This window comes from Capricornis sumatraensis, chromosome 2 (genome assembly GCF_032405125.1).
Source record: "Capricornis sumatraensis isolate serow.1 chromosome 2, serow.2, whole genome shotgun sequence".
Taxonomy (NCBI): Eukaryota; Metazoa; Chordata; class Mammalia; order Artiodactyla; family Bovidae; genus Capricornis; species Capricornis sumatraensis.
The window spans coordinates 44448389-44469725 of NC_091070.1; the positions used below are offsets into that span (position 1 = coordinate 44448389).

Below are 21337 nucleotides of genomic sequence, written 5' to 3' on the forward strand. Positions count from 1 at the left end.
ACACCTCTCTGTGCCAGGGTTAGGAAACAGTCTTAGGTGAATGTAAGTAGAGCTCAACCTTTCCCTTCTCTCCAAAAGTAACTGAGCTTTGCCTGAGATGTGAGGCTGGCTGAATGCTGGTTAACTCAGGTTACTCAGTTGACCCTGGAGAAGAGCTAAATAGGCAAGAGCTGGTGAGGGGTGGGGGTAAGTGAGTGAGTGAATGTGATCAGGCCAGATGACCCAAATCAGCATTTAACCTGAGAAGCAGCAGAATAGAAGATGGAAGAGAATATCAGGCAAATAACCTTTATATTTAAGGCCCTCACCTCAAACTTTGTACTTGCTGACACTGACCAAGTTGTTCCTGGATAAGAAAGGAAAGAAAATCGAATTTCTGTAGAACGTGGAAGTGAGGCTGCTGCTGCTGCTGCTAAGTCACTTCAGTCGTGTCCGATTCCGTGCGACCCCATAGACGGCAGCCCACCGTCCCTGGAGTTCTCCAGGCAGGAACACTGGAGTGGGTCGCCATTTCCTCCTCCAATGCATGAAAGCAGAGTGAAGTTATTCTACTGTCTTTTTTATTTCTTTCTTTTGTGTTTTATGACTTCATACACTTAGGCCTGACTCAGTACCTGCATTTCTCTTGGTGATGGAGTGAGCTAAGTGACAGAAAGCAGAAGCAATTTAGGGAAGAAAAAGCTCGAAGCAACATTTGTAGCTAATGTAGTTTCAGGGAACTATCTTGTAAGTATTGGAAGCTGGTACTCAGCCTGGCTACACAGAGACCTTTTACTTCCATGTTACGGGTAATCACTAAAAGAAGACCAAAGAGCCAACTTCATTCTTATAAATCATTCTCTGCACTTCATTTTTATTTACCAAATTGTTAAAAACAAAGCAACATCAGCTTATCTAATTAAAACTTAACCAGTGATCTCTCTCCAAGCAACACAGTATCAGCACTCAGGTTAGTAGGAATGGGAAACATTTGGAGACATAGAAATTAAAAAGGTGGTGGGAAGGGTCATTTTAAAGTTACTGTCCTGTCTGGGTTTTCCCTTTCCTCCCTTGAAGTGTGTAGAAAGTGCAAAAGGAAGGAGAACTGCACATCTTGAGTCTGAGCCTTGAACTTTGCTTTTATGAAGTTAAACATGATAGATGGTGGAGAAAATGGTATAAATGAGACATTCTAGAGGTCGCTGAGGTGGATGGAGGATGCCCTGACCAGTAATCTGCTGATCCAGCTTAGTTGCAGTTGTATGCCCAATGACTGCCTGGTGGATGTGAAAGATGGAGGTGATTGGACAAGATCAGGATTTGAAATGTAACTGCTGTAAGGGTCATAGTGATAAGGAAGAACCTGTTTTCATGGTCACAAAGGAGGAGCATGGGAGGCCTTTGGCTTTTATGGCTTCCAGAGGCACCTATCCTGACTGCTTTAATTAGGTCAGATCACCCAGTGTCTAGGCTCTCACAGCATCCTGTACTGCTATTTCCCTCCTGCATTCCCTTTTTTCCTATCGTTTCTATTGTTTGTTTCCAACTGTACTATAAACTTCATGAGGGCAGGAGTCAAGCCTATTTTTACTTAGCATTTTATCTGCAGTGCTTAGGATGCTGACAAGTACATAACACAATTAGCAAATACTTGCTGCATGGAGGGGACTGAATTGGAAGCATTTACTAGATCCACTTTATCATACAGAGGTATGGCATTACCTCCAACTTACTGATTAAGGTGGGCTTACTTTTCAAGCTCCTGGATGAAAAGGTGCTAAAAAGCTTTTGGTCTAACAGATACTGAAGGACTTTGAAGAACACTACTCACAGAGCAGTGAGGCAACTACACAGGCAAGCACTCCCCAATGCTTCCTCCGCCACTCCCCCATCCCAGTTTTTTTATTGGTACAGTCCTCACTGTCTGGTGGATAAATATTACATTCTTTCTTAAGATTGTGGTCTCATATTTCTGTAAAGTTTGCTCAAGGCTTTCAGTGTAGGCATCATCTGAGTCTGTAGTGAGAACTCTGTAGCTCTCAGCCTGGGCACAAGCTCTTACCTTCCCTGAAATGAATTTTTACCCATTCTTTACCCCTGTAAATGATGACCAGTGTCTTTGAAATTTCCGAAAGGGCATTCTCATCCTTACATTTGTTTTTTGGTCTGTAATGCTTCTTGATCTCACTGAGATTGAAAAGGGGCCAATATGGATGGAGGTCTTGAGTCTTCAATTCATCCTCTGAATGGAGTTTCTACTGTGGTACTTTTCTCGTGGATGAGAGTGGTGGTGTTTTAGCGAAGCCTTATTTCTGCTTGTCTCTGATTGCTGTGTTAGTGAACTAGAAGCTTATGAGAGTACTTAGAGGTTTTAGTATTCTTATGTCAAGTCTGTTAGACATAAAAATGTACATTTATCAAAAACTTAAAACTTGACTGAGCTTTTTAAGAAATTGTCTACATCAGGGCAAGAGGGATCATTTATCTACTTAGTTTCTGAGTTATTTGTATTATCATTTTCTTTCACAGTAATTTTTCATATTTATGGATCTCTCAGAATTGAAGATTTGCTCAGATTGAAGCATATACTGTTAACCGTATTTTATTTTTCAGGATCATATATTTCCACATGTGAAGTATGTAGAAATATGAATGAAGCAGACAGGGAAATAAGGTAGATTCCTCTGTTGTATAGAAGCTTCACCACTGTGAAATAGCGGATGTGTTTGGTCCTAGCAATTCTTAAGCCACACCTGAAGGTGATTGGAAGTTGTCGTGTCTTCAGGTTCAGAATGGACAGCTTTATTTCATTCACTGATAAAAGTTTCTCCTGCCTTTAAATAATTATAATTAGCTCTTTGAACCAAGGATTATTGCAGCTGTCCTGTTTCCAGTCCTTTCAGACTCATTATTGAGAAATAGCATTGTATATGCAGCTATACTAGCTTTAAGGTCAAAAGTCAGCAGCAGGAAGCCTTTCCGTTTTAGACTGTATTACATGCTTATAGGCATGTATTAATACGTTTAAATGAGCTACTGCATTGGTCTCCTAGTTGGTTCTGGAACATGAAACAAATGCTCATCTTAGTGTATTTATTTATGCCTAATAGCTTTATGATGTTTTTACTTTTTTCCAGTATTTTATGATAAATTTATTTTATTTTGATTTTTTAAAGCTTTTTATTTTATATTGGAGCCCCCTCTGTCTATAACAATTACTTCCACATAACATCCTTAAGGCCCACCCACCTCCTTACTTCCTCCCTTAGAGCTTTGCTCCAGTAACACCTTATCAGAGAGGCATTTCCTCACTACCCTCTTTGTCTCTTTTCTCTATTTTATTTTTCCATACCACTTATTGCCATTTAATATGTGTTTTGCTTTTTTGTCTGCCTGCGTTTCCCCCTATAATATGAACTCTTCATTTACAGTCTACCTAATTCTATAACATTCTAATAATTTATCATACTTCAGTTGTTTTTTAAAAAATAACACATTAAAGATTGGTTGAAGCAAGCTGTGTAATCCCCCCGCCCCATTCTTGTTTCTTTCTTCATTCTTAAGGTGATTATTATCTTTCATTTGTTATTTATCAATCTTATGTTTTTATACTTTTGCTACATCTGAATGTACCTTAAAATAGCTTTATTTTGCATGTTTATCCACCTGCTATAACTAATTGCAGCATGTATATTTCTGTATGCAGTTTGCTTTTTAAATTTAGTGTATATTTGATGATTTCTGCCATATTCATTTTTACTGTTATATAGTAGTTCACTGTATGACTATAACTCATTTATTCTTATTGTTGAAAGTTTAGGCTATTTTTGTTATTTTGCTATTCCAAAAAAAAAAAAAAATGAACATCTGTATATCCATTTGCAAGCACTTCTCTAGGGAATTTTCCTTGAAGAAAAGTTGCCAAGTCATAGGTATGATATTTATTTATTTACTTATGTATTTACTTATGCCAAATTGTTTTTTGATGTTCTTACTCTTTCCCAATATTTTATGATAACTTTATTTTGTTTTAATTTTTTATTAACTTTAAATTGGAGTATAACTGATTAATAATGATGTGATAGTTTAAGGTGGACAGCAAAGGGACTCAGCCATACATGTACATGTATCCATTCTCCCCTAAACACTCCCCTCCTATCCTGGCTGCCACATAATGTTGAGCAGAGTTCTCTGTGCTCTACAGTAGGTTCTTGTTGGTTATCCATTTTAATTATAACATTTTATATACATGTCAATCCCAAACTCCCTACCTGTCCCTTGTAAACTCTCACCATTTTTGTAGGAAAGTTCCTGTTTTTCCACATTCCTGTTCAGACTTGATATTTGCAGTTGAGACACTTCATTCAAACTATTTTTCTAATCTGAAATATCATCTTCATGAAGTAATTTGATATTTTTGATCATCAGTGAAGTTAAACATTTCATAGGCTTTATTCATAGGTTTATTCACTGTTTAAGTTCACCCCTGTGTAAGTGAACTTTCAAAGTTCACCTTGTAAGTTTAAGAACATGTTTGGCAAATTTCTTAATTTGTACTGCTACATTTTTGTTTATTAGGTATTGTCAGGCATTAACTCTGTCAGGCAGAGTTAATAAATAAACATGCCCTTTAATGAACTAACACTTGAAGTTATTATATATGTATTTTTAGAAAAATGTTGCAAATGCTTTACTGAAAAATTCTAAAGAATTCTGTAAAAATATTATGGACTTTTCCTTTGCTCTTTGGCATTTAAGAAATTATACAACCTAATGACCTAGGTAATACAAAGAATCTAGTATGGTGAGGTCTGGAGCCTGAGTAACACATGTGAATTGCTTACAACATAGGTAGCTATTTTTGATTGAGGGTAATCTTTCCATTTAGTGATGTATGTAAGTTTAATACACCACCAGTGGTACCTTATAGCTAAATGCCCAGTTTGTGTCATTTTATAAAGTTGATTAAAAGAGCATTTCCTGCAGTGGTGACTCTTTTCCTTCTTTTTTCTCATCCTCCAGGTTGTATCAGAGTAAGATGGACGGTAGCTTTGATTGTGATTGTGGTGAGCTGGAGCCACCTGATCACTAACAAAAGACATCTTCTGTTAACCAACAGCCGCCAGGGCTTCCTGTTGAAATATACAGCAACAGAGGAAGAAAAGAAGCAAAACGGAAATAGCGCTTACCAGCACCTTAGAATGATGCTGCTCAGGACCAGTCCAACACTGAATGTATCTGCACTGTGAGGAGAATGTTCATAGAAGCCTATTGTGTGCATATTTATTCACATTTTTGTTAAATGTTAAATCCTTCAGCACAGTAAATCTGAGTGCATAGTATGTCATTTCATTCCGTTTGAGTTTCTTGAGTGTTTTCTTTAAATGTCTGCAGAGTTGTTGTCCCTTTCTTGAACTATGAGTACTGCAATCTTTTTAATTCTCAGTATGAGTAGAGCTTTTTGAGCTTTAAATCTAAGGGGAACTCAACAGGCCTGGTTGGCATATGCAATGAGCATCAAGAAACCATCTTGCTGTGGACGCAGAATTATTTTTTTCTCCCTTTTTAAAAGATCTTTCCTTTTGATGCCAGTTTTCTTCCTTGTTCACACAAGTTCAACAATTTGAAAGGAAAAGCCAATAGTAAGGGTTTCAAAATGGCAGAGAAATTTGAAAGTCTCATGAACATTCATGGTTTTGATCTGGGCTCTAGGTATATGGACTTAAAACCATTGGGTTGTGGAGGCAATGGCTTGGTTTTTTCTGCTGTAGACAATGACTGTGACAAAAGAGTAGCCATCAAGAAAATTGTCCTTACTGATCCCCAGAGTGTCAAACATGCTCTACGTGAAATCAAAATTATTAGAAGACTTGACCACGATAACATTGTGAAGGTGTTTGAAATTCTTGGTCCTAGTGGAAGCCAGTTATCGGATGACGTGGGCTCCCTTACCGAACTGAGCAGCGTTTACATTGTTCAGGAGTACATGGAGACGGACTTGGCCAATGTGCTGGAGCAGGGCCCTTTACTGGAGGAGCACGCCAGGCTTTTCATGTATCAGCTGCTGCGTGGGCTCAAATACATTCACTCAGCAAACGTGCTGCACAGAGACCTCAAACCAGCGAATCTTTTCATTAATACTGAAGACTTGGTGCTGAAGATAGGTGACTTTGGTCTTGCACGGATCATGGATCCCCATTATTCCCATAAGGTATGTGGAAAGTCAGTTGAGACAGACCTCTAAATTGATACAGATCATCAGAACCAGGTGCTTGTAATTTCCTTTGTGCGTGGTGGCAGAATTTGTAGTTAATTGTATTAAACTCTGCATACTACCTTTTTTCCATTCACAATCTCCCTGTGTTTGAAGTGAAGGTGGAATGGGATCCTAGTTAAATACAAATTCTGGTTATTTGTAATAACTGAAATTCTCTCTTACTTAAAAGTAGGATATATCATGTGTTTAGGGCAGAAGGTTGTTGTTTCAACTTTTACTTTTTTTTGTTTGTTTGGATATACTCTTCTCTTATGCCTTGTTTAGCAAACTTAGTTTGAAATCTAAATTTGCACAAACATAAAGTAGGCAGTAAGAATAGGCAGAAGAATTCATAGTAACTTTCCCTTAAATAAATTTGCTTTTGTACGGGAAATTAATGACATTTTTTGAGCTGAACTCTTTAGTTTTAGTTTTTTAGTTTTCAAATGAAATCATATGTGGGACCCTGATGTTTAAAATGTAAAAATGGAGCTGTTTTGGTATAAACCATCCCTGGGAAGCCTGCTTGCTTGGCTTCCCATAGCATACATCTAAGACACATCTTGGTATTTGCATGTATCATCTTACATTGAGTATAACTTAACTTTAAAAAAACTTCAGGATCGAAATTGAGTACCAAAATGAAATGGATGGCCACATCTTTATGGATAACAGTGAAGTATTATGGATAGAACACTGAACTAGGAGTTACACTATCTAAAATTGAGTTCCATTTCTACATCCAGCTAAACTATATGACCTGCAGACTCCTTAACCTGGGTGTTAATATCTACTTTCATATTTTCTCAGCATTATTTTTAGAATGAAACAAGGCAACCTATGTTTAACTGTTTTTGTCAACTACTTCATAAATATAAAGTAGTGAAATTGATTAGAAATGGCATGTGCAGTATAGCCAGGTCCCCTGGTTTGTCAGTGAGGAGGCTGGCATTGCTTTATAAATAGCTCACCTTTGGTACTCTTTCCTGGCTTTCTCTCATTGATTTAAAGCATACCTGCCTCATTGTTGACTTGAAGTGATAAATAGCTTCTCTTCTCAAGCCTGTCAGGAATATGTGCCCTAGAGTTAACACTGAATCCTTACAGTACTCTTTGGTCAGAATACTTCATGAGAATATCATGTTATAGATGATATGTTATGGGGGAGTTTAATCTCCATACAGCCTCAGCAGTGCAAGAGCCTTGAAGATAAGCATAGAAGCCACCAGTGCTGTTTAAGGATTTTACAAGTATAATTTGTTTTTAGATTAAGGGCTCATTAATGAATCATGTTTTATGTACTGTTATTCAGCTAAAGTAAAAAGTATATTTTTGTTCCTTTTTCAGGGTCATCTTTCTGAAGGATTGGTTACTAAATGGTACAGATCTCCGCGTCTTTTACTTTCTCCTAATAATTATACTAAAGCCATTGACATGTGGGCTGCAGGCTGCATCTTTGCTGAAATGCTGACTGGTAAAACCCTCTTTGCAGGTTAGAAATTTTAAAATAAATGGGAAAATTATCCCAAGGAGAAATAATTTCATATATTTCTATGAATCAAGATTTATGTAAGATTTAAACCAATTTATTATAGTCTAAACTATTAATCCGAAGTGTTGACTCATTGGAAAAGACTCTGATGCTGGGAGGGATTTGGAGGCAGGAGGAGAAGGGGACGACAGAGGATGAGATGGCTGGATGGCATCACTGACTCGATGGGCGTGAGTCTGAGTGAACTCCAGGAGTTGGTGATGGACAGGGAGGCCTGGTGTGCTGCGATTCATGGGGTCGCAAAGAGTCAGACACGACTGAGCGACTGAACTGAACTGAAACTATTAAAATGAAAAGATAAAATAGTATTTTAAAGATTGAGAACATTTACATATTCACTGGATTGTTTGGTAAAGTTAGTCTGAATTCTAGTGTTTCTTTTGTATATATCTTTATTTCTTAAACATAATTTCCTATTTTATAGATCAATATTTGTCGGTCGGTTTTGTTAAATGATACCTGTGTTAACCCTGTTGCTTGAACCGCCATATCCTGTTGGCCTGACTGATGTGATATTTCAGAAACAACCAATTTTATAATGAGTTTGGTGCTATGAGGGAATCTAAAAAAGTGCATGAGAAAGTTTTGAGTTAAGGTGGATTAAAACAAATCTAAATAAAACAATTTTTTATTTTAAATCTTTGTACACTTTAAACATTTAATTAAATAGAAATGCTTATTAAATGAGCTCAGTTTTAGTTCCCTCCTAAAACCTTTTCAGTAGGTTTGTGAACCATTCAGTAAAAGCAGAATGAGGGAAATCTATTGGTTAGGATGGGCCTCATATTAATAGTGATAAAAGGCAAGGCCTAAGCATTCACTAGAAATCTGTGTATTTTTAACCTATAGTAAGTACCCTAGCCTTGTTTTTTGGTCTTACTCAGTATCTCCACTTAGATGTTTAATGGCATCCCAAATTTAACTTATCCAAAACTGACCTCCTGATCTCTCTCCCTCATACTTCCTCTTTCTGCTGTCTTCTTCATCTTAGTAAACCAGTCCCACTTCGTAGTTGCTCAGGCCAAAATCTTGGCATCGTCTTTCACTTTTCTCCATAACAGGTCTTATGGGCTGTTTCTTTAAAGTATATCTTGAATCGTACTGCTAGTATCTCTTTCACTACTCTCATCCTCCCAGTCCAGGAAGCCATTCTGCCTTTCCTGGTCTAACACATGATCTCTTAACTGGCTTTACTGCTTTAACTCTTCTTGTCTGTGGTCTAGTTACGACATAGCCACATAGTAGTTTTCTGAAAACATAGCTCATGGCATTTCTCTGTTCAGAACTCTGTAATGGTTTCTTATCTAACTCAGAATGATGTAAACTCTCAGTGTTATGGTACCACTGGGCTCATCTCTTGTCACTTTCCTGAGTCACTGTATTTCAGCTACACTTGCCTAATTGTTCTTTCTTGGACACACCAAGCCCGCAGTCTCCTCTAGGCCTTTGGGCCCTTTCTCATCTTCCTGGAACTCCCTTCCTCTTCATGAATGTATGGTATATTACCTAACTTCCTTGTCAGCTTCTCAGTGAGGCCTTCCTTGGTCATAAGGATGATATGGTCATAACAACCAAGGGGTTGTTAATATAAATTAACTGTACTCCTTACAGTGCTCTCTGTCCCCCTTCAGTTCAGTTCAATTCAGTCGCTCAGTCGTGTCCGACTCTTTGCAACCCCATGAATCGCAGCACGCCAGGCCTCCCTGTCCATCACCAACTCCCAGAGTTCACTCAGACTTATGTCCATCAAGTCGGTGATGCCATCCAGCCATCTCATCCTCTGTCGTCCCCTTCTCCTCCTGCCCCCAATTCATCCCAGCATCAGAGTCTTTTCCAATGAGTCAACTCTTTGCATGAGATGGCCAAAGTATTGGAGTTTCAGCTTTAGCATCAGTCCTTCCAAAAAACACCCAGGACTGATCTCTTTTAGAATGGACTGGTCGGATCTCCTTGCAGTCCAAGGGACTCTCAAGAGTCTTCTCCAACACCACAGTTCAAAAGCATCAATTCTTCGGCGCTCAGCCTTCTTCATAGTCCAACTCTCACATCCATACATGACCACTGGAAAAACCATAGCCTTAACTAGATGAACCTTTGTTGGCAAACTAATGTCTCTGCTTTTGAATATTCTATCTAGGTTGGTCATAACTTTCTTTCCAAGGAGTAAGCATCTTTTAATTTCATGGCTGCAGTCACCATCTGCAGTGATTTTGGAGCCCCCCAAAATAAAGTCAGCCACTGTGTCAACTGTTTCCCCATCTGCTTGCCATGAAGTGATGGGACCGGATGCCATGATCTTCATTTTCTGAATACTGAGCTTTAAGCCAACTTTTTCACTCTCCTCTTTAACTTTCATCAAGAGGCTTTTTGGTTCCTCTTCACTTTCTGTCCTCCTTAGCTTACTCTAATTTTCTTCATTTGACACTGTTTGATGTAAATGTTTACAGAAGCTGTTGTCTGTCTTCCTCCATTATACTGTGAGCTCTGCAAAGGCAGGAATCTGGTCAGTTTTGTTTCACAGGTGTATTCTAAAGTGCCTTGCTCATGGTAGGCACTCAAGAAAATTTTTGATTGTTGAATGAGTTTCTAGACATAAGTGGAAAAACAAATGAATTTTTTTTTTTTTTTTTTAATATTAGCTGCCCATTTCGCCTGAAGTTTCCCCTTTTATTTCTTTAGTAGTAATTCTGGAATGTTAACTGAGCCTAATCCATAACTATAAAACTTTCTGTTTCACAAATCTAGTCTAAGGCTTTATTTTATTGATAGTGAAATTAAGTCATCACTGTGTTAGGTATTCTCCGAGTTATAGTGAGTTAATTAATTAGTATGTATGGTTGAGACTAGAATCTCATCTTTTAAAATCTCATTTTATTGCTTTTTTTACTACTTTGTGATACTTTAATATGAGGCCAGACTTCAAGTCAATTTCTTACGGAAACAAAGCAGCTAAAACTGAACGTATCAATGAGCAGAATTTGAAAAAGATAATTTATTTTTGAGCAGATTGATGATGATGTTCAAAGCAGTGAAATCTGCTGATTAATGATGCAGTTAAAACCATTTTCCCCTTTGATGGTCATTACAGTTCTGTTAGTTTCCTGTAGCTTTAGAATGTTTATTGCCAATAGGTTAAACATTGAGAAATGTGTTTATTAATGTTGCATTTGGTATTTTTTAATCTCATCTAGGTGCACATGAACTTGAACAGATGCAGCTGATTTTAGAATCTATTCCTGTTGTCCATGAGGAAGATCGTCAGGAGCTTCTCAGCGTAATTCCAGTTTACATTAGAAATGACATGACTGAGCCACACAAACCTTTAACTCAGCTGCTTCCAGGAATTAGTCGAGAAGGTACTAGAGCTGAAAAGTAACCATCATGTAATGGTGTGTTTATGTGTGAGCAGGATTTATGTAGGGAAGCTTTAGCTTTTTATTGTTATAGATGTGGCATTCTCCCAAACAGTCTTTAGGCATTCAAAGTACACCTAAAACTTCAGCTCTCGCTTTCCTTTTTATAGCCAGGCACTTAGGCTGGGAATCTTTTCTTTGCTCTGAATAATTTTCCAGATTCCAGTGTACCCTTCTTGCCTAGTTCTGACTCCGTGTGCTTTTCCAACTTTTACTTCTGATCGTCTCTGCTAGGTGAACATGTTTATCACTGACTGTCACTGAGCTGGAATGGGATTCTCTGAGGGTTATATGATAAGTAAGTAAGGGTTCAAATATGAGTGTGATTTAGATATGAAAGAGGGAATTGAGTTGAAGGAAAGCAAGGGTTTTAGAGCAAGGAAGAGATGGAGGAAAGATCAAAACTACATATGAACAAACTTGTTACATAAAAGATTGCAGATTGGTGTTGGTAATACTGGGTGCTAAATGTGACAGTTTGTGCAGACTTGAAAGTAATAGGAACATGGAGAGAATCAAAACTTCATTGATCATTAAAGCAGTTAATTTCATACATCAGAATGGAGAGATGTATCTTTAGGGTTTGTTGATACAAATAAGATACAAAAATCTAAATGTTGTAATAGTTATCTGTAATAAGATAACATTTTTTAAAAGAAGAGGATTAGAAATGAAAAATATCGTCCTTAAAAGTTGACTGTATCATACCTTTAAGGATTATTGTACTGTATTTAGCTGTATCCATCCCAGAATTGTGATAGTTCCTGAGTCATAAAGTTAGCGAGATAGAGTTTCCTAAACATCTTAAACTTTCTCTTAATTATACATTTATTGTTCACATCACCCACTCTGATCATTATGTAGTTAAGGTTAATGTGTATCAAAGTGCTTTAACTTAGCAAGTGTTTTGAGAAATAGGCAGTGGATGTCATCTTTTTTCCCCTCAGCTATGCTTGGAACTCATTAGTAAATGCCTGAATGAAAAGGAAGCAACTGTATTTAATTTCAGCAGGTTTCATAAGCTTCCTTTTCAGGAATGCTGCATTTTTAACCCATCTTTTAGAGTATCTTAACAGTTAGTAATATATTGCTGAGTTTCTGACTCCTGATCTTGTTGCCGCTGTCATGATAGCATCCTTGTTCATAACTGAACGGCAGTCACGTAGCACTTAACTATGCCTCAGAGTTGTCTGTTGGAATTCTTTAAAAAGTGCAGAATGTTAAATCAGAATCCAGAGGTGGGGAGGCAAGCAGGACATGTGTCTGCTCTGCAGGTATGACCCTGCTCAGCCAAGTTGAGAGAGAGTGCTCAGGGATTGGCTCGGAGTCATTGTTGCCATTGCTGAGTCTTATCAAAAGAGGCAAGCTAGTAATACAGAATGTTGCTGTTGAAGCATTTGTAACCTAATTAAATTTGAATCTTCTTTTCCCTTGCCCTCATTAGTCAGCTGTGAACTAACCTGAATATGTAGTTGGTGCCTGGGATTTATTCATAATGTGTTGAACGAATGTCTTTGATAATAGATTCATTAAAAGTAACCATTGGACAAGGATTCTTGATTTTCATAAGTGATAGAACTCTGTGTGTGTGTGGGTGCACGCACGTACTCATTCATGTCCAACTCTTTGCGACCCCATGGACTGTAGCCCATCAGGCTTCTCTGTCCACAGGATTTTTCAGGCAAGAATACTGCAGTGGGTTGCCATTTTCTGCTCCAGGGGATCTTCCCGACCCAGGGATCAAACCTACGTCTGCTGCGTCTTACGCATTGACAGGCAGATTCTTTACCACTAGTGCCAGCTGCACTCGCTACAGACGCAGTGCAGAGTGTTCACAGTTCCTGAAGCTAAGGACTCGTTACATAGATGTGCCCTGCAAGTTTCCAGTGCAGAGTGTTTACAGCTCCTGAAGCTAAGGACTCGTTAACACAGATGTGCTCTGCAAGTTTCTTCTTCATTAACACTGGAATTTTGTTTGGGGGGGGGGCTACCTTCTGAGCATTGGGGAACTCTTAGAGTAGTAAATGTTCCTTTCTCATATTCTATTCATGATCTTCAGAGGGAAAAAGCAAACAAGAGTAAGTACATGTGAACTGACACATTAAGACTACTGGAACCCTGTACTGGTTAATGTCTTTAAATGGATACGCAATCTTTTAAATTTTCCTTCATGGTTACCTTTTATCCTCCCTTTCTCTATAATTTACTACTTATTTCTCTATCTTAGCATACCATTGTAGTAAATAGACTGATTTCCTTTAGAGCAGGGCTATCCAATAGAATTTTCATGATGATGGAAATGTTTTTTATTTGCATACATTTGGGAGTGCAGCCTGACTAGTTTGTTGGCCCTCCCGTTTCTCCCTGCTATCAGTTTTAGGGATTCTAGAGTATATTCCTCTCATGTTTCACTCTGAGAATGGCAGTTATGCTGAGTCAGCTGTCTGTAACTGTGCCTTAGATTGTCTCTTGCCTTGAGACATATGGGGCAGTGACTTGCAGAAGAACCAAGAACAGCTTGATGTATCATGAAATCACTTCCTAGGTCCAGTTCAGTTCAGTCGCTCAGTCATATCTGACTCTTTGCGACCCCGTGAATCGCAGCACGCCAGACCTCCCTGTCCATCACCAACTCCCAGAGTTCACTCAGACTCACGCCCATCGAGTCAGTGATGCCATCCAGCCATCTCATCCTCTGTCGTCCCCTTCTCCTCCTGCCCCCAATCCCTCCCAGCATCAGAGTCTTTTCCATTGAGTCAGCTCTTCGCATGAGGTGGCCAGAGTATTGGAGTTTCAGCTTTAGCATCATTCCTTCCAAAGAAACCCCAGGGCTAATCTGCTTTAGAATGGATTGATTGGATCTCCTTGCAGTCCAAGGGACTCTCAAGAGTCTTCTCCAACACCACAGTTCAAAAGCATCAATTCTTCGGCGCTCAGCCTTCTTCACAGTCCAACTCTCACATCCATATATGACCACAGGAAAAACCATAGCCTTGACTAGACGGACCTTAGTCGGCAAAGTAATGTCTCTGCTTTTGAATATACTATCTAGGTTGGTCATAACTTTTCTTCCAAGGAGTAAGCATCTTTTAATTTCATGGCTGCAGTCATCATCTGCAGTGATTTTGGAGCCCCCAAAAATAAAGTCTGACACTGTTTCCACTGTTTCCCCATCTATTTCCCATGAAGTGATGGCACCGGATGCCATGATGTTTGTTTTCTGAATGTTGAGCTTTAAGCCAACTTTTCACTCTCCTCTTTCACTTTCATCAAGACGCTTTTTAGTTCCTCTTCACTTTCTGCCATAAGCGTGGTGTCATCTGCATATCTGTGGCGGGTGGGGAAAAGGTGGAGCATAGGCAGGAACCTCAGCCCTGGGCCACTGAAGGGTAGGAATAACAAGGAGCCTTACCTTTCTTCTCTTTAGTACTTCATTGGACTGATCTGAGGATTGAATGAGATAATGTAGTGAAGCACTTTGTGGAATATAAATGGCTGTATAAGTGTCATCTACTTTTAATATTAATGAGAGATTGGGAGTTGAGAATAAGGTCCTTTCTAGAGTGTAGCTTAGTTTTACAGAAGTGCTGACCAGCTTTTCTGTTGAGATAGAAGGCAAGGATCAGTAGATGTGTGACAGGCCAGAGTGAAGAAGTAGGGATTGAGATAAATGTGAAGAAGGTTTATCTGCTAAGAATAATGAGAAGATTGAGAGCGTAAAGAAATGGTGAGGAACATTGCTGAGCCATTTCAAAGGCCAGTTGAAATTCCACAGTATGTGTGAATCTGTAGAGAGCTTTTATATATATATATATATATACACACACACACACACGTGATTTTGCATCCAGCTTTTATCAGTACTGTATAACTAGGAAACAGAAAAAGTGGAAGGTGGGAATGGTTCAGAGTTTAAGATGGTATAACTCATAAGGCATTCAAGTGTGTGGTGGTGGTGGAGGGCTGGTGACAGAGTGATGCAATCTGAGTTGGTGAAAAGAACTGGGTTTGTGGTAGCTATGCTGTAGCTCTAAAGTGATCAAATGCATTATGTGATCTGCAGTAGTATGATTGGTGTGAAACAGAAGTCAACAAAATTAGAACAGCTGGTCAGTGAGGTAAGGGGAGCAAAGGGCTTTATATTGAGCACTAAACACTATACATTTCATTTTTATACCTTATACCTACCTCTGTATCCATTCTACACATGAAGAAATGGAAGTTCAGCACGTTTAACCTCTCCGGTCCCACATAGCTAGTAATCCAGCTAACTAGTGAGTTGCAGAGCTGAAATTAGGACCTATGTATCAGGTTATGCCATATGAAATTGCTGTTATTTGACTGTTTTTGACTGACAAAAAGGAAAATTTCATATGGTTCAACTTCATATATTGTTTTTCCTTTATAATTGGCCATAATATGAGATTGGGATATATTTCAACACTTACTTTGATTCTTGGACACATCTTTTTAATCAGTGAATCAGGTATGTTATTTTGTTTCTCTGACAGAACTTAAATTAACTTACCTTTTAATTGTGTAATCCCTTTTTTTCTTTATGGGTTGGTGGACCTCCAGTACAGTTAAGGTTTTTTTCTTCCTCTTGTAGCACTGGATTTCCTGGAACAAATTTTGACATTCAGCCCCATGGATCGGTTGACAGCAGAAGAAGCGCTTTCCCATCCTTACATGAGCATTTATTCTTTTCCAATGGATGAGCCAATCTCAAGTCATCCTTTTCATATTGAAGATGAAGTTGATGATATTTTGCTTATGGATGAAACTCATAGTCACATTTATAACTGGGAAAGGTAAAACTGACCCTAAATTAGGAAAAGCTTTTGTTTTCAATAAAACATAATTTAGTGAGTTTTATTTTAAATTGTATATGATAAGACAATGTAAAAATCTTAAAAATTTAGAAATGGTCTTTTTGGATTTCTGCTAAACTTATTGCTGTCTTTGAATATCCTTTATGTAATTTCAATATTTAATAGTTACTGCTTAGTATATACATAATGGGAAAAGTTAAATGCTACTTTGGAACAAGAAGTAGTTAACGTTGAAATTAGTTTGTTTACTTGCTGCATTTTTTAACTCCTAAAATGTTGAAGTATTTATGATCAAACATATCTGCCAACCATCTACATGAACATTTCTACTATCTATATATAGTTGTTTCACACATACCCAGATGTCTTCCAATCTCGACATTTTCTACCATACTTTTTAGTTAAGTCACCTAATTTCTTTTCTATTCTCTTCTGTTCAACTGCCACTGTTTTCGCTTGTGTCTTAGTCTGCCTCTGCTTGGTTGTAGTGTGGGCACCTTGCTGGAATATGTCAGTAAGAGGATACCACATTCAGTAACACATTTACATGGAGACTTGTTTTGTTCTGCTCGTGGGGATGAGTTCCAGCAAGCCTTCTTCTAGTCTGCTTTGTTACCAGAGAGTGAAAATCTGTATGGCACCTGATTGAAATTAGAAATCTACATTTTGTGGCCATAAAGGTTTTTTATTCCCCATGTGTGAAATAATGTTTGTAGAAATTTTGAAATTGAACTGTAGACCTGCCAGCCACTGAGATGTGGCTTTATGTGAAGTTTATATAATTATATGCTCCATTGCATCATATCGCTTTATATAGTAACAAGGCTTACCTATCCATTAAGATTATAAATTCTTATATGACTTAATAATCTTATTATTCTCCTCATAGACCTAGCAAGCATAGTGCTTTGACCCAAAAGGCAGGCAGTAAATTTGAAAGTGAAATCATATACCTGGAGTAACGCTAATGTTTTAATTTTTTTCAGGTACCATGATTGTCAATTTTCAGAGCATGATTGGCCTATACATAACAACTTTGATATTGAGGAAGTTCAGCTAGACCCAAGAGCTCTGTCTGATGTCACTGATGAAGAAGAAGTACAAGTTGATCCTCGAAAATATTTGGATGGAGATCGTGAAAAGTATTTGGAGGATCCTGCTTTTGACACTAGTTACTCTACTGAGCCTTGTTGGCAGTACCCAGATCATCATGAAAACAAATACTGTGATCTGGAGTGTAGCCATACTTGTAACTACAAAACGAGGTCATCATCATATTTAGATAACTTAGTCTGGAGAGAGAGTGAAGTTAATCATTATTATGAGCCCAAGCTTATTATAGATCTTTCTAATTGGAAAGAACAAAGCAAAGAAAAATCTGATAAGAAGGGCAAGTCAAAATGTGAAAGGAATGGATTGGTTAAAGCCCAGATAGCTTTAGAGGAAGCATCACAGCAGCTGGCTGAAAAAGAAAGGGAAAAGAATCAGGGATTTGATTTTGATTCCTTTATTGCAGGAACTATTCAACTTAGTTCACAACATGAGGCTACTGATGTTGTTGACAAATTAAATGACTTGAATAGCTCAGTGTCCCAACTAGAATTGAAAAGTTTGATATCAAAGTCAGTAAGCCAAGAAAAACAGGAAAAAGGAATGGCAAATTTGGCTCAATTAGAAGCATTGTACCAGTCTTCTTGGGATAGCCAGTTTGTGGGTGGTGGGGAGGACTGTTTTCTCATAAACCAGTTTTGTTGTGAGGTAAGGAAGGATGAGCAAATTGAAAAGGAAAACACTTACACCAGTTACCTGGACAAGTTTTTTAGCAGGAAAGAAGATACTGAAATGCTAGAAACTGAGCCGATAGAGGATGGGAAGCTTGGGGAGAGAGGAAATGAGGAAGGATTTCTGAACAGCAGTGGGGAGTTCCTCTTCAACAAGCAGCTTGAATCCATAGGCATCCCGCAGTTCCATAGTCCAGTTGGGTCACCACTTAAGTCAATACAGGCCACATTAACACCTTCTGCTATGAAATCTTCCCCTCAGATTCCTCATAAGACATACAGCAGCATTCTGAAACATCTGAACTAAAACACTCAGCAGACATTTCTCTCTGTATTCTTCATGAAATGTGTTTTGTCTTTTTTTATTACTAGTGTTTAAGTCTTTTTTTTTTTTTTTTTTACTTGAATCAGATGGTGTCATTTAGAAAGTATTTTTTTCTTGGTTTTTAAAATCCAGACTTTTTTCTACATGTGAGATGGTTTTCATTTTAACTGGCATGTCGTTTGCACACAAAAATAAAGAATAGAGCAAAATAATGCAATGCAGGAGGAGACAAAAGAAATGCACTAAGACAAGTAAAAAACATTCTCTTATAGAACAATGATCTGTTTTACAGGAAACAAAAATCTTGCCTTGAAATCTACACAGTGAGACTGTACATAATTGCATGAAAATATCTATTTTTTTCCTAAAACATTTTTCATTCATGAGTATTTTCAAGTTTTTCATACTGTACACATTTCTTAAAAACACATGATACCAGCAGCAACTGAAAATGAATGCCGAATTTGGTACACATGTGTTATCTACCTCAAGGTAACAAGAGTATGTGGCAAAACATATACCACCCATAGTGCTTCACAATATGCACTTCTATTTAGCCAGCGTTTATTGTAGTAAACTCTTCTTAATGGGATTCACTCACTGTTTATAAATGTTCTGGTATGCATTCTTTATAGTGAAGTGTTACATCACATCTTATTTATTTTAGCAAATCAGTATATTTTCTGTATTTAATTATAAAAAGTTAGTTTTTGAAATTTATTTGCAAATACACTTTTTTCCATTTGGCACTATGGTTTGTTGCCTACTTGGCTGAATATATAATGTCAGCTTATCCTAAGGCTGTCCACGTACTTAATTTACTTAAGTATTCATTTTAAGTAAAGCGCTCACTGTGTATAGGAATTTGTATTTTGGAGGTGCTTGATCTATCTACAAAGAAAAATTAGGAATTACTTTATTATAAAATGCTCCTAGAAGTCTTAATTGTGTTTATTTTTTAAAAAACTGTAATGTTAGACTTGTGTGCATGGAAGTAATTAAGGTACATCATTATTGTAGTTTAAAAGTTGTACATGATAAGACATATTTTGTTTTTACTGTATGTTTTTACTGAATGATCTATTCCCCATCCCAAAGCAAGCATGAATAAAATTAGGTTAAATGTAGCATGTGGCATTGCAGTCTCTTAGAGTTTCTCTCATCTATTTTACTTTATGGAATACTGTCTGTATCTTTGGTTATCCTGTTTGAAGAAAAAGGACAAATAAAACATGGCCAGCAAATATGGCTCCTGTTTAACTCTTTGGCTTCCCTGGTACCTCAGCTACCAGTAAAGAATCCACCTGCAGCGCAGGAGACCCTGGTTCGATTCCTGGGTCGGGATGATCCGCTGGAGAAGGGATAGGCTACCCACTCCAATATTCTTGGGCTTCCCTGGTGGCTCAGCTGGTAAAGAATCCACTTGCAATGTGAGACACCTAGGTTCAATCCCTGGGTTGGAAAGATCACCTGGAGAAGGGAACAGCTACCCACTCCAGTATTCTGGCCTGGAAAATGCCATGGACTATATATATAGTCCATGGGGTCGCAAAGAGTCAAACACGACTGAGTGACTTTCACTCTAGGTAATGAAAATGATTACCTAGCTAGAATGAAAATCACTAGCAGAATCTTCTCTAGTTCCACTTTTCAGCATCTTTGAATTGTGACTATAGTTTAAACTATGTTAGGCTAAAAAACTTAGAAGAAAAAGACTCTTTTTGTCTCCATACAGAAATCTCTTGTTGACTTAACCTCACATATTAAAATGGTAAGGCTTTATAGATTTCAAAGCTATTATGTAAGATGTATGTGGAAGCTTTGAACTGTGCAGTTGGAGGATGTATTTGTATTTTAATTGTATTAAATGTATTTGTTCTGCATCATCTTTCCTTTGCTCAAGAACATACCCATTTACCTGTCCAAATATGACCATTCTTTCTTTAATGTCACTTTTCCTGTTTGTCTTCCATTCTTGTTTTGTACATTCTCTTAATATCTGGACTTCTGCCTTCCCACTGACCTATTTATTGATTTCATGTGGATCCACAAAGGTTTTAAAGATACATATATTTATAATGAATTCAGTGATTTCAGTGAATATCACTGTTGTGAATTTATATGCTCATATTACCTTAAAAAGTTAAGGTCTTAGAGGAGAAGTTTTCAGTTTTTCACATTTGGATATGATGTTACTTGTGGATTTTCATATGTAGCCTTTGCTATGTTGAAGTAAATTCCTTCTGTTCCTATTTTGTTGAGGTTTTTTTTTTTTTTTTAAATCATGAGAAGATGTTGAATTTTGTAAAATGCTTTTTCTTTTGAGAGTAATCATGTGGGTTTTGACATTTATCCTGATAATGTGCTTTATTACATTGATTTTTTTCATATGTTGAACCAGTCGTACATTCCAGGAATTGCACCTGTCCATAGTATATAATTCTTTCAAAATGCTACTGGATTTAGTTTGCTTGTTTTGGGGTTTCTTTCTCTTTTTTTTTTTTTGAGGATTTTTGTATCAGTATTCATCAGTCATATTGGTCTGTAGTTTTATTTTCTTATATCTTTGTCTGATTTTGCTATCAGGATAACACTGGCCTCATAGAATGAGTTTGGAAGTATTCCCTCTTTAGTTTTTTGGAAGAGTTTCAAAAGGATTGGTATTAATTCTTCTTGAAATGTTAGGTAGACTTCTCTATTGAATCTATCTGGTCCTGGGCTTTCTTTGTTGGGAGGCTTTTGATGATTGATTTAATCTCCACTTCACAATTCACTCTTGTAGGTTGCGTATTTCTAGAATTGTATCCATTTCTTCTAGGTTATCCAATTTGTTGGCATACAGTTGTTCATTATAGTCTTATATGATCCCTTTTTAATTTCTCTTTCATTTCTGGTTTATGTTGACTCTCTTACTCTGGCTAAGCATTTATTAAATTTGTTTACTTTTTCTATATTGCCATTTATTTCTCTTCCAGTTTTTATTTTCTTCCTTCTGATAACTGGGTTTAGTTCTTTTTTTTTTTTTTCCCTTGTTCCTTGACGTGTAAAGTTAGATTGTTGATTTGAAGCCTTTTTCTTTTTTTGTCTTTTTTTAATGGGATTTGTTTTTAGGGAAATTTCAGATTCTCAGCAAAAATATGCATAAGGTGCAAAGATTTCTGATGTATCTACTGTCTCCATATATGAATAATCTTCCCTA

The 21337-nt window shown here is 37.4% G+C and overlaps 1 protein-coding gene across 3 annotated transcripts in view; it reads left to right on the top strand.

Annotated features, from left to right (window-relative positions):
- The window catches only part of MAPK6 (mitogen-activated protein kinase 6), a 33455-nt gene extending 14090 nt beyond the window's left edge, over positions 1 to 19365 (top strand). For 2 of the 3 annotated variants that reach the window (XM_068994025.1, XM_068994026.1), the window contains exons 2-6: positions 5002 to 6190; positions 7583 to 7727; positions 10979 to 11143; positions 15810 to 16011; positions 17019 to 19365. In XM_068994025.1, the coding sequence (XP_068850126.1) occupies positions 5636 to 6190; positions 7583 to 7727; positions 10979 to 11143; positions 15810 to 16011; positions 17019 to 18120 (2169 nt within the window). In that variant the 5' untranslated portion in view covers positions 5002 to 5635 and the 3' untranslated portion in view covers positions 18121 to 19365. Of the gene's footprint in view, positions 1 to 5001; positions 6191 to 7582; positions 7733 to 10978; positions 11144 to 15809; positions 16012 to 17018 lie in introns of those variants that run through there. The other variant, XM_068994027.1, reaches the window with a different exon arrangement.
- Positions 19366 to 21337: the final 1972 nt, after the last annotated feature.